Source organism: Hermetia illucens, chromosome 3 (genome assembly GCF_905115235.1).
Source record: "Hermetia illucens chromosome 3, iHerIll2.2.curated.20191125, whole genome shotgun sequence".
Taxonomy (NCBI): Eukaryota; Metazoa; Arthropoda; class Insecta; order Diptera; family Stratiomyidae; genus Hermetia; species Hermetia illucens.
In genome coordinates this window covers 74,717,327-74,731,482 of record NC_051851.1, presented here as the reverse complement: position 1 = coordinate 74,731,482, position 14,156 = coordinate 74,717,327, and the positions used below count along the sequence as shown (strand labels likewise).

The 14,156-nt window shown below is 42.3% G+C and overlaps 1 protein-coding gene across 1 annotated transcript in view; it reads right to left on the bottom strand.

The window, feature by feature from the left end:
• Positions 1-7,459: 7,459 nt before the first annotated feature.
• LOC119652367 (cadherin-89D) overlaps positions 7,460-14,156 on the bottom strand; it is a 225,788-nt gene continuing 219,091 nt past the window's right edge. Inside the window, exons 11-14 of the mRNA XM_038056459.1 lie at positions 12,742-12,954; positions 12,517-12,633; positions 8,218-8,418; positions 7,460-8,132 (exon numbers count right to left, since the gene is read on the bottom strand). Of these exons, the coding sequence (XP_037912387.1) occupies positions 7,841-8,132; positions 8,218-8,418; positions 12,517-12,633; positions 12,742-12,954 (823 nt within the window). The 3' untranslated portion in view covers positions 7,460-7,840. The remainder of the gene's footprint in view (positions 8,133-8,217; positions 8,419-12,516; positions 12,634-12,741; positions 12,955-14,156) is intronic.

The window sequence follows — 14,156 nt, the reverse complement described above, 5'->3', positions numbered from 1 at the left end:
TCTTTTTCTATTTTCAGGAAACCTACCAGCACCCAGCGTACAATCCCGGCCACTTCGTTCCACAGCTACCAGCATAGAATGGCAGCTTATGGCACGATGATCCACCGCATCTAACAATTCCTCTCACAGAAGAAGACTAACGGAGCGAAAAACTCAAACGAAAAAAGACAAACGCAAAGACTGGTAACTACCAGATTTATGGAGCATACGAAGGAGGCAGAGTTGGCTTTCATACATATGGTGGAATGCGGCCATAAAATAAGCGCCGATGATTTGAAAGTTTTAAAACAAGTAAGGAAAATTAACCAGCTGGACGCCTATGAAAGCTTGTTCATTAGCAAACAACCGGTAGACACTAGGTTGAATTCAGATCTGGGTAATTGCTATTTCCCATTGTTTAAAAAACTTTTTAAAAAAACTAATTAAAAAAACCTCTTCTCGTTTCAGGATAGATAAATTAGCCATTAGAATGTAATTAAATATTTATTCTTTTACAGGACCTCGATATAAGTTTTTTTAAAATTCTAATTTAGCCATAATTATAATAGTAGAGTATATAGTATAGATTTAGACTAGCATAAATATAACTAATAAGCCTATTGATGAGCAGACTTGTTAGCACTGATAAAGGGAACAAGTGATTCCCCAAAATATCGGTATTTGCAAGAATAGCAGCACTAATCGAGACCTATCATTTGATACCCCACATGACTATAATCGGTGAAAAAAATGTTTGTTTAAAAATGTTTAATCCGAGCGTAGACACTCACTGCATGTCTGGGCGTTCACGGTTCCCACCTTCTCACCAAATTTCGTGTCAATCTTTATAGCCGTTTCTGAGGAAAGTGCGTGTGACAGACAAACAGTTATACGACCATCAAATACTTGGGAGTGATGATAGACGGGAAGCTTAGCTATAGGCAACACGGGCAGTATGTTTATGACAAACCATCCACTGCAAATGTGGGCGGTAGTGGGAAAATATCCTGCACGCTTGCGTGACCAGGCCAGGGGCTTTTGAAGATTTCCGGCATCCCAAAAAAAAAAGAAAGCAGAGAGGCAGACATCGAATCGATTTTAATAAGAGCTTGTTTCACAGAAAACCTTAAAAAGCCAACAAAGTGAGCCAAATTGTTTGATCCAAATCATAAAAGTCGAACGCTTTGTCAAATCTTGGTGCATTTGATATAATTTCAATATCAGTATATCTCAAACTATGCATTTAGCCAAGGCCCAAACCGTAATTATTAGTTGAATTAGCTTTTACAGTAAGCTCCCGAAAAGTGGATAGTCTTCCAAAAAAATAATATTCACGTAAGGAATTTTGGCAAATTAACAAATTAAATTGAAATGGAACCCTTTAGCACGATTAACATTTTTGAAAGCAAATTTGTTAATTACCTTAGTGAATTGTGAAAAGTTATGTTAAAGAAATTTTCCTGACCTGACCCTATCAGAGAGAAAGCAGATACTTCGATGTTAAAATGGAACCAGTTATCGCCACATTCATGAGATTTTGCCCATTTTCTAAAATGCTAGACCGTAGAAATCGGAATGAATAGAATTGCGTCTAGATGCATATTGGGAAACAGATAGCGAATTCTCTTATATGAAAGGAGGGTTTTGCCGGTGGCTTAGTTTTTTACCTGGAGTGAAAGAAATAATGTACAATGAAAAAATGCGGTGATTGGAAGGCACCTCATATTACACCGTGGGCGAGTAGTTTGAATCCTAGCTACCGTAAAACATACGATTTAGTGCGCGTTAATCAATCAGTTTTTAACAGAAAGGATGAAAAATATTACGTTAATGTAACTTTACGATTCGGCAGTAATGTAATATCTGCCTGCACCGATTATAATAATAATCGTTGGCGCAACAATCCATATTGCATGAGGGCCTTGAAGTATGTTAGAGCACTTCATTCAAGACAGTAACGGTACACTACAGTACATTGTAGGAGGCAATGTGGTCAGCATTGCGCTCGGCCGAGATTAGTAGCCTGATTTGATTCAGGTACTCATTCACAGCTGAGTCGACTGGTGTCCGACAGCAAGTCACAATACAAATCCCACTGCCACCAGTGAAATTTGAACCGCGATCTTCCGTGCGACAGCCTTGTGCTCTAACCACTGAGCTATCCGGACAGCACCGATTATTTCAAACATATTTTCTATTCTACAAAAGTGAGAAACTAAATTAATGCAAATATTCCACATATCGCTATATAATTAATTTGCAGGACCAAGCGTAAAAGCTATGGAGGCAATGCAGTGGAGAGAGTGTAGTTAATCCGCAAGACAGTCTTTGCACATTTTTGGGGAAACTATCGCCCGAATACAAGGTGCACAAGAAACGTCGCATCTTTACCTGGTTTGGCGATAAAACTTTTTTCGAACATTCGCCGGCTGCAATATTTTTCAGTGCATTTCAATTTGGTTGAAAATTAAAATATTGATAATCTTAAAATCGTTTTTTTTTAAGGTTTTGTGTAAACACAAAACCTTATTAAAATCGGTTTACTGTCTGTCTGTCTGTCTGCCCGTCACACGCATTTTTCTCGGGGACAGTTATAGCGATTGACACCAAATTTGGTAGAAAGGTGGGAACTGTGAACGCTCACGCATACAGTGGATTACATCCTTTTACGTCGAATTTAAGGGGGGGTCCCCATACATGCAAAAGGGGGGTGTACAATTTTTTTTCATCAAATATAGTCATGTGGGGTATCAAATTAAAGGTCTCGATTAGTACTTTTCAAGGCCGATCTTAGTTTTGACATTCATTGGAAGGGTGGGGAGCGCGGGGGGTTGAAATTGATCACTTCTTTAAGGGGGCCATCCTCAGAAACTACCAAACCGAAAAATCTGAAAAAATCAGGAGGCTGCCACTATATGGTGCCTGGGCTCCAAAAAACCTTCCATGCCAGATGTTGAGTGCTCCTTTGTATAATTCGTAGAACACGACATGCCTACGAATTATGTTGAGCGCAAATCCGCCTTATTGACCAGAGCTTGGCCAGAGCTGAAAATATTCGTAAGAAACCGTAAAGCCGTGATCGCTGACTTTTTTTTGAAAAGTTTGGGTGCAAGCCCTAAGCGAGGGGTCCGTGGACCAGGAAAGAGGGAGTAAGTTGCTCCCCATTTGGTCCGGTCCAGCATTAAGTTGATGCGGACTTAGGACCCCATTATTCTCAAAACGAATATTGTAAGCATTATGGTTTTATGTTTTAGATATCTTCCCTGTAACCAGTTTTATCCACGTATCAAAGATTTGCAAGGATTGCAGTGGGCTATAGGGTAGACTGATCCGAAATATAGCTGTTCGGATCAACGATATGCAACTCTCCATTAGCGTATCATGATAGGCACTACACCAACCCCCGCAGCCCAAACTAGGGTGTCATTGGAACAGTACACAGTGAATAGTTTGCAGGGATAACTAATTGGATTCAAACGGAACCTCATTGATACCTATTTGTCACCATGGGTAAGTCCAACCACGTCGTAGCTGCATGATTAGAAACGAGAGAGGTTAACTTGTCAGACGTCAGAAAGAGAAGGCCCCTCAGTAGCGTATTTATACTATCTTTAGAAAAATCTGGATCTGGAAGAGGTCGTCTAGTATGCCTCGGGTAGACCTAAGCTATCATTTAGTAGGGTTACTTATACGGTACTCCCTATAAACCCAAATCCAGAAAGAAGAAACCTCGAGTAAATTAGGAGCGCATCTGAAACAACTAATCACTTTTGAGGAGCAGCAAATCGGATAGCAGTAATGTTAAGCGTGTTCGGCGGCATAACCTTTCGGCTAGGCCTCATACTGATACTGAACTGATGACATGTGTCCTGGATGATATACCCCCGTGGTGACAGTCTATCTTTCCAAAGCCGCAACATTGGGGACTAAGGAACTATTGAACATTGCAATCGGCTGCAGAGTGTATTCAGACTTAAAGCGGAAGACTAAGGCAAACTCCTCACGAGACGTATTGTAATTTAACTTTATGTTTGACAGGCGATTTGAAAGCAATTATTGTAGATTTTTAAGGTAATCATTGTACAGAGGGACAAGGGGGGGGGGGGCAGGCGGGACTCGACATCCGGGACGATCAGTAAAAGTATTTGAGGAGGATGCGTATGTAGAGGTTCAAATGGCTGTTATGGTCTTGAAAGCGCGTCTATGAGTGGGATGAAAAGTGGACTTCTGCGAGAGTAAGGAAGGACAAGCAGGTCATGTGCACAAACAAGCAGAAATGTTGTAAAGATCTTTCTCGGAGCAGGTTTGAATCTCTGGAGACAGCGTACAGAGTTGCTATGAAGAAGCCAGGAGCCGAATACTATAGGAAGCCACTCTAGAATGCCACTCTTCCCCTGCATAAAGCGAACGTCAAAAAAGTACCGTTAGAGGTGTTTCCAATTTTCTGACAACTAAGAAGGAATTAATGGAATAATAAAGCTTTTAATTTAGATTAGAATCAAAAACAAACATCATCATTAACGGGGCAACAACCGGTTTCCTTATTTAGGCCTGCCTTAATAAGGAACTCCAGGCATCTCGGTTTTGCGACGATGTCCATCAATTCGATATCCTTAAAAAGTAACTAACCTTAAAAAGTCTTGCGCGGATTTCGTCGTCGTAGCTGTTATCGGTTGTGATTTTCGACTCTAGATATGAGAAATTATCAACGGTCTCAAAGTTGTAGTCTGCTATCTTTAATCTTCCCGTTTGATCAATGCGGTTTGATGTTCTTAGTTGGTGCTGACGTTGCCATCATATATTTCGTTTTGCCTTCAGTCATTGGTTAGGGTCAGCCTAGTCAATTTTATCAATTTTGTCGGGATACCGAATTCTCTAATGGAAGTGTACAGTTTTACCCTGGCTATGCTATCACAGGAGGCTTTAAAGTCAACGAAAAGATGTTGCAACTGATGTTCATATTCCAACAGTTTTTCCATCGCCTGCCGCACAGAGAAAAACTGATTTATTGCTGATTTGCCTGGAGTGGTATGGGCCAATGATGTTCTGGGCGTATGGGGCTATCCGGGCTAGCACAATAGCGAAGAATATCTTATAGATGGTACTCAGCAACGTGATATTTCTATAATTGCTGCACTGCGTGATACCTCCCTTTTTATGTGCGGGACTGAAAATGCCTTCTTGCCTGGCATTGATTCCCTGTCCCACACCTTGAGCATAAGTTGATGAACTGCTTAGTGTAATTAGTCACCTCCATATTTCCAACCAATTCGGCTGTAATTCCATCGGCTTCTGGCGACTTATGATTTTTAAGCCAATGAATTGCACAGACTGTTTCTTCTATACTTGGTCGTCTTCAGTTGGCGGAACCTTTAACTCACCGATGTTCTGGTTGTTGAGTAGTTGATGAAAGTGCTCAACCCATCGCTCCAATATGTCCATTCTGTGGAAATCAGATTTCCTCTTTGTCTCGGCAGGATGAGCATCGAGGTGTATAAGGCTTCATCCTGCTGACTTGTTGGTAAAACTTGCGCGCCTGGTGCGGTTGCTCTCTGTACTTTTCTAGTTCACAGACCTGACCCCTACATGTTCTGACATTCATCAAGGTTGAGAGGTGGCGGCGTTTGCTCAACACGTGGGGTATTTGGATGAAAGTAGTGCCCTCTGGAGAGGCCCACGTATATTTGTGGACCGCTTTCCACACGAGCCAGGTACTTTCAACAACAATTTCGTGTGACACTGCTAATTGAATAATCGGCAGTTCGTTATCATTTGTATTTTTATGTAAGTTATGGGAGCCAACGTATCGCTGGAATACGGGCTCCGTCCCTACTTGACTGTTAAAATCTCCAAGTACGATTTTGATATCATATCTGCGACAAGCTTTCAAGGTTCGTTCTACTGCCTCGTATAAGGTATCCTTCTCTGACTCTGCAGTCTTCTCTGTAGGGGCGTGAACGCTAATGAGGCGTATGTTTCTGAATTTGCCTCGCAAGCGCGGAGTGCACACCCATTCGCTTATGTTTTTAAAGCCGATAACAGCAGATTTCATTTTTGGCTGACTAAGAAACGTACTCCGACTGTGACTTTTATCCTTAAACCGGTCCCTGTCCAACGCATCTCCTGCAACGCTGTTACATCAGCCCTATCTCTGTACAGGGAGCGCACGTTCCATGAGAAAATGAGCAAATCGTTATTACATTGTCGTTGCCGGGTTCTTCGTTGTGTAGTCGGTCCAGTCTGAGGCTCCTTCTGTGCCTTCGTAAGAGGTTGCTTTCCGTGTAGGGTTGTCAGCCCTACCCAACCACCAACCTGGAGTAGAGTAGAGTTGGTATAACTTGTCCCATTCTTAGGCGCGGGAGACTGGCCTTCATCCTTCTCCGTCTGCAGCCTTTCGTTAAGAAAGGGCTCCCAGCGGTCACCCTGTGGAGGTGGAGATATGATTTGGATAGTGAAGCTGTTGACGTTGGTTCAGCGGGCGTATCCCAGGATTTATGCTCCATCGTGGGTACCAATCCACGTATCCACCCTGGGACCTATACTACTATTTGACCACCCCCAATAGTATCCTCAAACTGGCTGTTGAGACGAGGCCTAATTTATCAGCGCGTTTGAGCCACACATGAAGGAACTTTTCTAACTCGATGAAAAAGTAAAAAAAGTTACAATCGAAGCTCAGCAAGCAACTGGGAGACTCATCATCATATCGCACGGTCTATTGGAAGAACAATTCGGTTTTTACCAAGTCCAGCTTGAGATACGATATGCTTCACCAAATGTTGTCTCATGGTGACGTGGAACATCAAAAATGCATTCAATTCGGCAAACTAGAAAGGAATTAAGGGCTCATAAAAACTCATAAAACGGCTGTGTTTAGCTACATAGTTAAGCTGCTCGGCAGTTCCTTTTCCGAAAGGACATTCTATTCACCCATATCGAAAGAAATATGATTAATATTGAGGTTGGTGGGAAAACTTTTATTTCAAAAGGAATTATTGAATACCTCGAGCTGATGTTGAAGCAATGCCCAATTTTCGGTACGTGTGTCTTCTATTCATTTCTTTATACAGAATAGAGTATGCACACAGCTTCAGTTTTCTATGGGACAGCGTTTTAGTTTCATTGTTATCCCACTTAATGGTAAGCTTACAACAGCATTAGAGCGTAAAGAACCCCAAACCAGGATTATAGGTAGGATATCGCCAGCACCAATGATGTTCTTCATTGGGCCTAAGATACCGAAGCAGACAACTCGTGGTAGAATTCGTCTAGGAGGAATCATGTGAGACCAATCGGAAGAGGGTAAACATAATCATCACCATAGAATGTCCAGTGTTTCAGGATAACTTGAACTGAGATAGTATGTGGAAGCGATGGTTCTGACATCTTCTTCTGGGAGAGTCTATTAAAAAATTAATCCAGATAGAATTATGTTTAGAACAGAGGAATTATGAGAGTCATCATTTTAAGAAATATTACATTGTATTTTTTTCCTGTGAGTATGAACTATTTACATCTTCAATACATATATGCTAAAATTAACTTAATCACGATAATATGTACAGTTCCAACTACATATTTTACAAGTCAAATTATGGTGAAATAACTACTTATACATCTAATTAATTCTTAGGGCACATGGGTAAATATTCTAATTCATATGAACAAATAATATGCATTTTATAGTCTTCTTGTAACACTTTGCTTCGTGGAAATATGTTCTTAGACATATCCTTGTGATCAAATTGTTATGGTACGCGTTATTGCAAACATTCCGTCATTTTGTAAATTTGGTAATTTCTTTTACACTCAACGTTCTCTGCTCTTATTCCTATGTCACTATGTTGCTATGGAAGTATCACTAGCATCTGGAATTACCCTTTAAGTGGAATGGTTCCCGGAACGATTGTTCCAGATTGTGGAGGCGACGTTCCAGATCACTAACTGAGTAACGAAAACTGTTGCCTCGAGGTCGGGGTCCCATGCGGGGTGATTGTTGAATCAGGTCGTCTCGAACCCCAGAAAATGAATGTCGGGCGATTTGTCTTGGTCGTGAATTTCGAATACTGCGACGAAACCCATGATTTCGACCACTGCTTGGTAAAGTTCTCTTCCTAGTCTCTTCGTCCTTTAAGGAGTCTTCATAGCTATCGCTGAAAAGGAAGGATATATAATTAGAAACGATTTTATTTTCGAAATGCCCAAGAAATATGGTTTTCCTTCTGTTTGCTAACTTACCTACTATCTCCTGTACAACAGTTACTTGTATCCACGCGCCCGCAGGAGCATTGTTCAACACCACCGGTACTTTGTCGTTGATGCATTATTCGGAGTAATTTCTCCTGTGGAGTTTGACTTTGATCACGGTTTACAAAACCCAGGCCAGAGTCATGACCGCTAGAATTATGTGATTGCATTGAAGTGTCTTGTGGAGCGCCCCTGTAAAAACGATATTGTATTACTCCACATCTACAACAATCGTAATGCCTAAGTAGATAACTACATGGAAGCTAACACCTGCTAAAAACTCCTATTCTTAGGATAACTACTTATTATTGTTCTTGCTACTTTATTAGGACTGGAACAACCAGGAAAGTAGACCTGCTGCCTAGTGAAGAGCAGAAGCTGAACGACCTAGACCTAAGATTCCTAGGGCTTAGGGTTGACAGCAATGCGCAGGAAAGCGCCATGTCGGAGGAGGAGGGCGAAACTGCGACAGTGGAGAAGAGCTCCAAACAATAACGGATCCAATGGACAGCACTAAGATAGCCCAGATAAACCTCCACCATGCGAGAGTTACATCTGCAGTAATTGCAAGGGCGAGTTCCAAGGAGACCATTGGAATAGTGCTGGCTCAGAAGCCCTGGATGTACCGGGGACAGATTCGTGGTCTGCAAGGAGGAAGCGTGCAGGTAATTTGAGACTCCTCTTGTGAAAAGCCAAGAGCTTGCATAATTCTTAAACGTAATTTGAAATACATATGTCTTTCAGAGTTCTTAACCGCTATCCAAGTCTCATTGGAAGTCGTGGCATCGGGATACTTCCCAGGAGACGAAATCCGGGCTCCACCGGAACAAGTCGCAAAACTGACGAGGTATTGTGAGAAGAGGGCGTTACCACTTGTCCTCGGCTGCGATGCCAACGCCCACCACAACAAAGTCTGGGGAAGCAGCGACATCAATCGTAGAGGTGAGTACCTTCTTGAATTTATTCTTAGCAATAAATTAGAAATATATAACTTAGGGAACACTCCAACATTTGTGACCAGCACTAGACAGGAGGTACTAGACATAACTCTAGGAAATACTCTATTGAACGGAATGGTCAGGAATTGGAGGGTGTCGGATGAACCCTCTATTTCTGATCACAGGATAATCAGATTCGATATTGAGGGTAATTTCGAAAGAAAGAATAATAAGGAATCCCAGGAAAACGGATTGGGAATCCTACGCAACGCACTTGAGCAACAACATTGCCCACCTTCAAGGGGGCGGTGACATCAGGAGCGAACTTGAACTAGAAACAATGGTGGAAAACCTCAACTCAGTCGACATTGACACATATGAGGCCAGCTGTCCGGCTAAGACAGTTAAGTCATTAAGGGATGTACCATGGTGGAACAGGAACCTGGCCAGAATGAGAACAGAGGCACGAAAACTCTTCAAGCGGACAAAACAAACCGGGAACTGGCAGAGGTACAAAAATGCACTGACTGCGTATAGCAACGCGATCAGGGAAGCGAAACGGAACAGCTTTAGGGAATTCTGTGAAGGGATCGAACAGATCACACAAGCAACCAGCCTGTACAAGGCTGTAGCCAAAGACGGGGGAATATCCTCTGTCTGTTTGAAGAAGGAAAATGGGACATTTACCGAAAATGAGGAGGACATTTCCCGGGGTCCTACCCCACGGTGGCAGGCGACAACATTCTACCTGGCAGCCCAACAACGCATAAAAGGAGAAGAAAGGAGAACTGGAAACTGGCAAAAGAGGTATGCTCAGAAGCTAGGCTAATGTGGGCAGTGGGAACTTTTAAACCACTGAAATCTCCCGGAGATGGCATTTTCCCGGTACTAATCCAGAGAGGTCTAGGAATTATCTTAGTCTCTTCTGAGGGTGGTAAGGGGGAGCATAGCACTGGGATACCAAGGGCATGGAGACCGGCATAAGTGGTCTTTATTCCGAAAGCGGGTAAAAAGGATCCTTTTCACCCTAAATCTTTCAGACCAATTTGCCTAACATCGTTCGTACTCAAAACGGTGGAGAAAGTCATAGACAACTATATTAGAGCTAACGTTCTAAAGCGTAATCCACTATATCACTGTCATCACGCTTACCGGGCAGAACGGTCAACTGAAACTGCTCTGTATCAGCTGACAGAGGTACTATGGGATGCCATAAAAACAAAAGAAATTACACTGTGCGCGTTTTTGGATATCGAAGGAGCATTCGACAACACATCGCGCACAGAGATACAAGATGCCCTGAGCCGCAAGGGGGTAGGAAACACCCTGGCATTCTGGATGGGCAAAATGCTAGAAAGCAGGCAAATAGAAGCACCGACAGGTACAAATTCTATTATCATGAACACCACTCAAGGCTGTCCACACACACATTGTTTTAATCTGTAGGGACAAATATGAAGATACCCTATGTGATAGAATCCAAAGTGGACTAAGGGTTACTAATGCTTGGTGCAAGAAGGTGGGACTGCGGATCAACCCAGCCAAAACCACCATAGTACCATTCACTAGCAAGCGTAAGTTTGATCACCTGAGAGCCATAAGATTACATGATATGGAGGTGAAACGAGAAACAGAGGTCAAATATTTGGGAATAACGCTAGACCAAAAATTACTGTGGAAGACACATGTCGAAAAAACTTGTCGGAAAGCCACGAGGGCTCTGATGACTTGTAGATCGATAGCAGGAAAAAAATGGGGTGCAGCCCGAAGATACTACTTTGGATCTATACTGCAATAGTAAGGATAATGATTATCTATGGAGCGGTAATCTAGGCACAAAGAACCGAACTAAGCACACAAGCCAGGGAATTACATAAGCTCCAGAGGCTGGTTTGCGTGTGTATCAGTGAGGCAATGAGGACATGCCCAACGGCATCCCTCGAGATCCTTCTGGGATTAACCCCTCTCCATCTGCAAGGAGGGCAATATTCAGGGTGGCCCGTAGTATGAGTGAGGCGGGGAGCTGCCTAAATCGGAGGAAGGTTGATATTCTTTCTAGGCGGTATCCCGAATTACTGATTCCAAGAGATAACATGACAAAGAGGTTTCAGTTCGATAAGATGTTTGAAACACGTTGGAGTAACAAGGCAAACTGGGAGAGCGTGGCTGCGATATACGGCTTAAACCAGCAACTGATTACTCGGTACACTGACGGATCCCTCAGAGCAGAGGGAGCGGGTGCCGGTGTCATTGGTCCAAGGAAAATGTACTTTAAGCCAATGGGTAGGTACACTAGCAGCGATCAAGGCACTTAGGTCCAACCGGATGAATTCTAAACTGTTGTGGGAATGCGTTGAGAGACTGAACACACTCGGCTCGTCCAACAAGGTCTGGATACTTTGGGTTCCAGGCCATGCTGGGTTGGATGGCAACGGGGCAGCGGACGAACTAGCCAAGAAGGGAGCAGGGACGCCTTTACACGGTTTCATGGCTATGACTCTAAGAAATGAAAAGGAATGGTTGAGGGAACTATACTGGGCGAGCCTACCCGGGATGGAGCAGTCCAGGGAGCTTATTGGAGGATATGAACCCATGCGCAGAAGGGATTGCTTAAACCTCACTAAAAAGAACCTCCGAATCATAGTGAGAAGTCTCACTGGTCATTGTCGGCTAAACTATCTCTTAGGGAAGCTAGGGTTATTTGCGGACACTGCCTGCAGGTTTTGTGAGGAGTATGACGAAACCTCTATACACGTCCTGGGATAGTGTCCGGCACTTGTGCGAGGTAGGTCGAGGCATCTGGGAGAACACTTAATATCAGATGCAAAGCTGAGAGATCTGGAAGTAGGGAACATACATACTTGAGATACTATGATCAATAGGTACACTATAACCAGTAAAAGGGGCACAATAGTTTTTTAAGGACGCGGTGCAACTTTCCCTTAACAGAATAATAATAATAATTGATGAGAACGCGGGTATCAGCTTAATACTTCCATGGTGGCATATGCTCACGTAGAATGCAATGTCATTGCAATTTCCTTCTTACTCGCCTTAAAAATTGCAATATTCCCTATGCTATGCCTATTATAGTATATGTTATTATGTCCGTTTGAAACGAGCCTCATCCATTAACTGTAATGCTTTTCCATTATTCATTTCACAATATCATTGGATTTATATTCGTAGCTTTGCAATTTAAGCGTGGGGTACGAGAAAGAAGATGAAGAATAGCTACGGCAATGGGTCACTGGAACTGGTTTCCAACAGGTTCATGAGGTCGAATGCATTCTTACAACTACGAAAATTGCAGTACCTAAGTCAATTTGAAATATCCACCATGAGTACTTACATATTTGCGTGTATCTGATTGAATCTTAGGCAAACTGAGTCGTGTTCCGCTAAATTAAGATTCGAACTGATAACTGACTTCGGTAACGGTACATCAATGTACTCTCTGGGTCTATCACTGCAAATGAAATAAAGCAAAACGATTCAAATATATCTTGCATTACCTGGGAATCACCTCCAGCACCCACAGACTAAAATCTAGTAAGAGACAACTTCAGATACTTACTCGTAGGCAGACATGATTCCTTTGGAGGCTGCCTTCAAAGGTGAAAACGCTGAAGATATCCGCGCCAAATCGTTATGCGATCGTTTTGATTCTGGACTGTTGGTTGTTGTTGTAGCGGTTTTACTATTGTGGCCACCTGTCCCCAAGATGCTGGGGACTCTGGCTACCGTGTATGGCGGAAGACGACCATCGGATGGTGGTAAAATGCGGCGACTGTGGAAGAGAAAGAAGCAGTGAAATGATTGCGATACGAAGAACTTGATCTTGGTGCAGCGACTGGAAAAAAAGTAAAGGTGAAAACAGGTTGCCTTGTGGGCATCATGAGCGCGGTGCATTCTACCATTCCATGAGTTCTAGACTGCATGCATAAACAATGTGCAAGAACGTAGGCACACAGAAGATATTGGAAGTGATTGTATAGCAAAGTATCTTTTGCCGTTAGGGAGATGAGACTCATTTGAAGCTTCGTAATGGATGATAAATTAAACCAAAATCTTGTGGTTAATCGGATGCGGGTAGCTTTCATAATTTCAGGTGCTGAGCTACTGGGAATCTCTCTTGAAATTAGGTACTGAAATTTAATGAGTCTATTTAGACCTACACTTAGACTTCACATGTACATTGGTTATGCACCCATACCTGGCGAACCCAGTCGTTATGACCTGAGTACGTTCATCTGTTGTTTTGTTGCGATTGTTGGAAGTTACATAATCCAATCAAGTTGAGAAGCACACGAGTAATAATTTCTTGTTTTCTAGAATTTTTTCTTGTGGTTTCCATCGCGAGGTTCGCCTTACCAAAGAATTTACCGTTATTTTTAAGTGATGTGCACGACAACGGCAAAATGGAACTGACCGCCACAGGTGACAAGCAAAGAATTGTATCAAGCATGGTCGCTTTTGTGGTCGGCAATAGGATCATAGGTGAGCAATAATTCATTCTCCCGGTGCATACTCATTAAAACACCAATTAGTCGGTTTCTTTGATAGTATCTTTATTTGCAATAAAAGTTCTGGATGAGATTTTATGATCAGTTCCACAAGCCATAGTCGTACACAAATTAATCTTGGTAGTAAGAAAATTACTTAAGCTTAAGATGAAGTGTATGATGCTCGTTGAATCTTACAGTGATGATTAATGAGTTCAACCTAATTCTTAGATCTAAAGTATGAATCTATCCAATGACAAAAATAAAATTTAAAAAAGCTTAGTATTTTGCACCTTCTGCTGAGATTTATGATTGTTAGTACGTAATTTAAGCTGGTGGGCGAAAGTGGGCTGTCTTTATAGCGAGAAATGAGTGAGTTTGACCTTGAAGACAATTTTATTGTAAGCTTTTCTTTGGCAAATCTTTGCGATTCATTTTTAAGGTTTTGTGTAAAACAAACCCTTATTAAAATCGATTCAATGTCTGT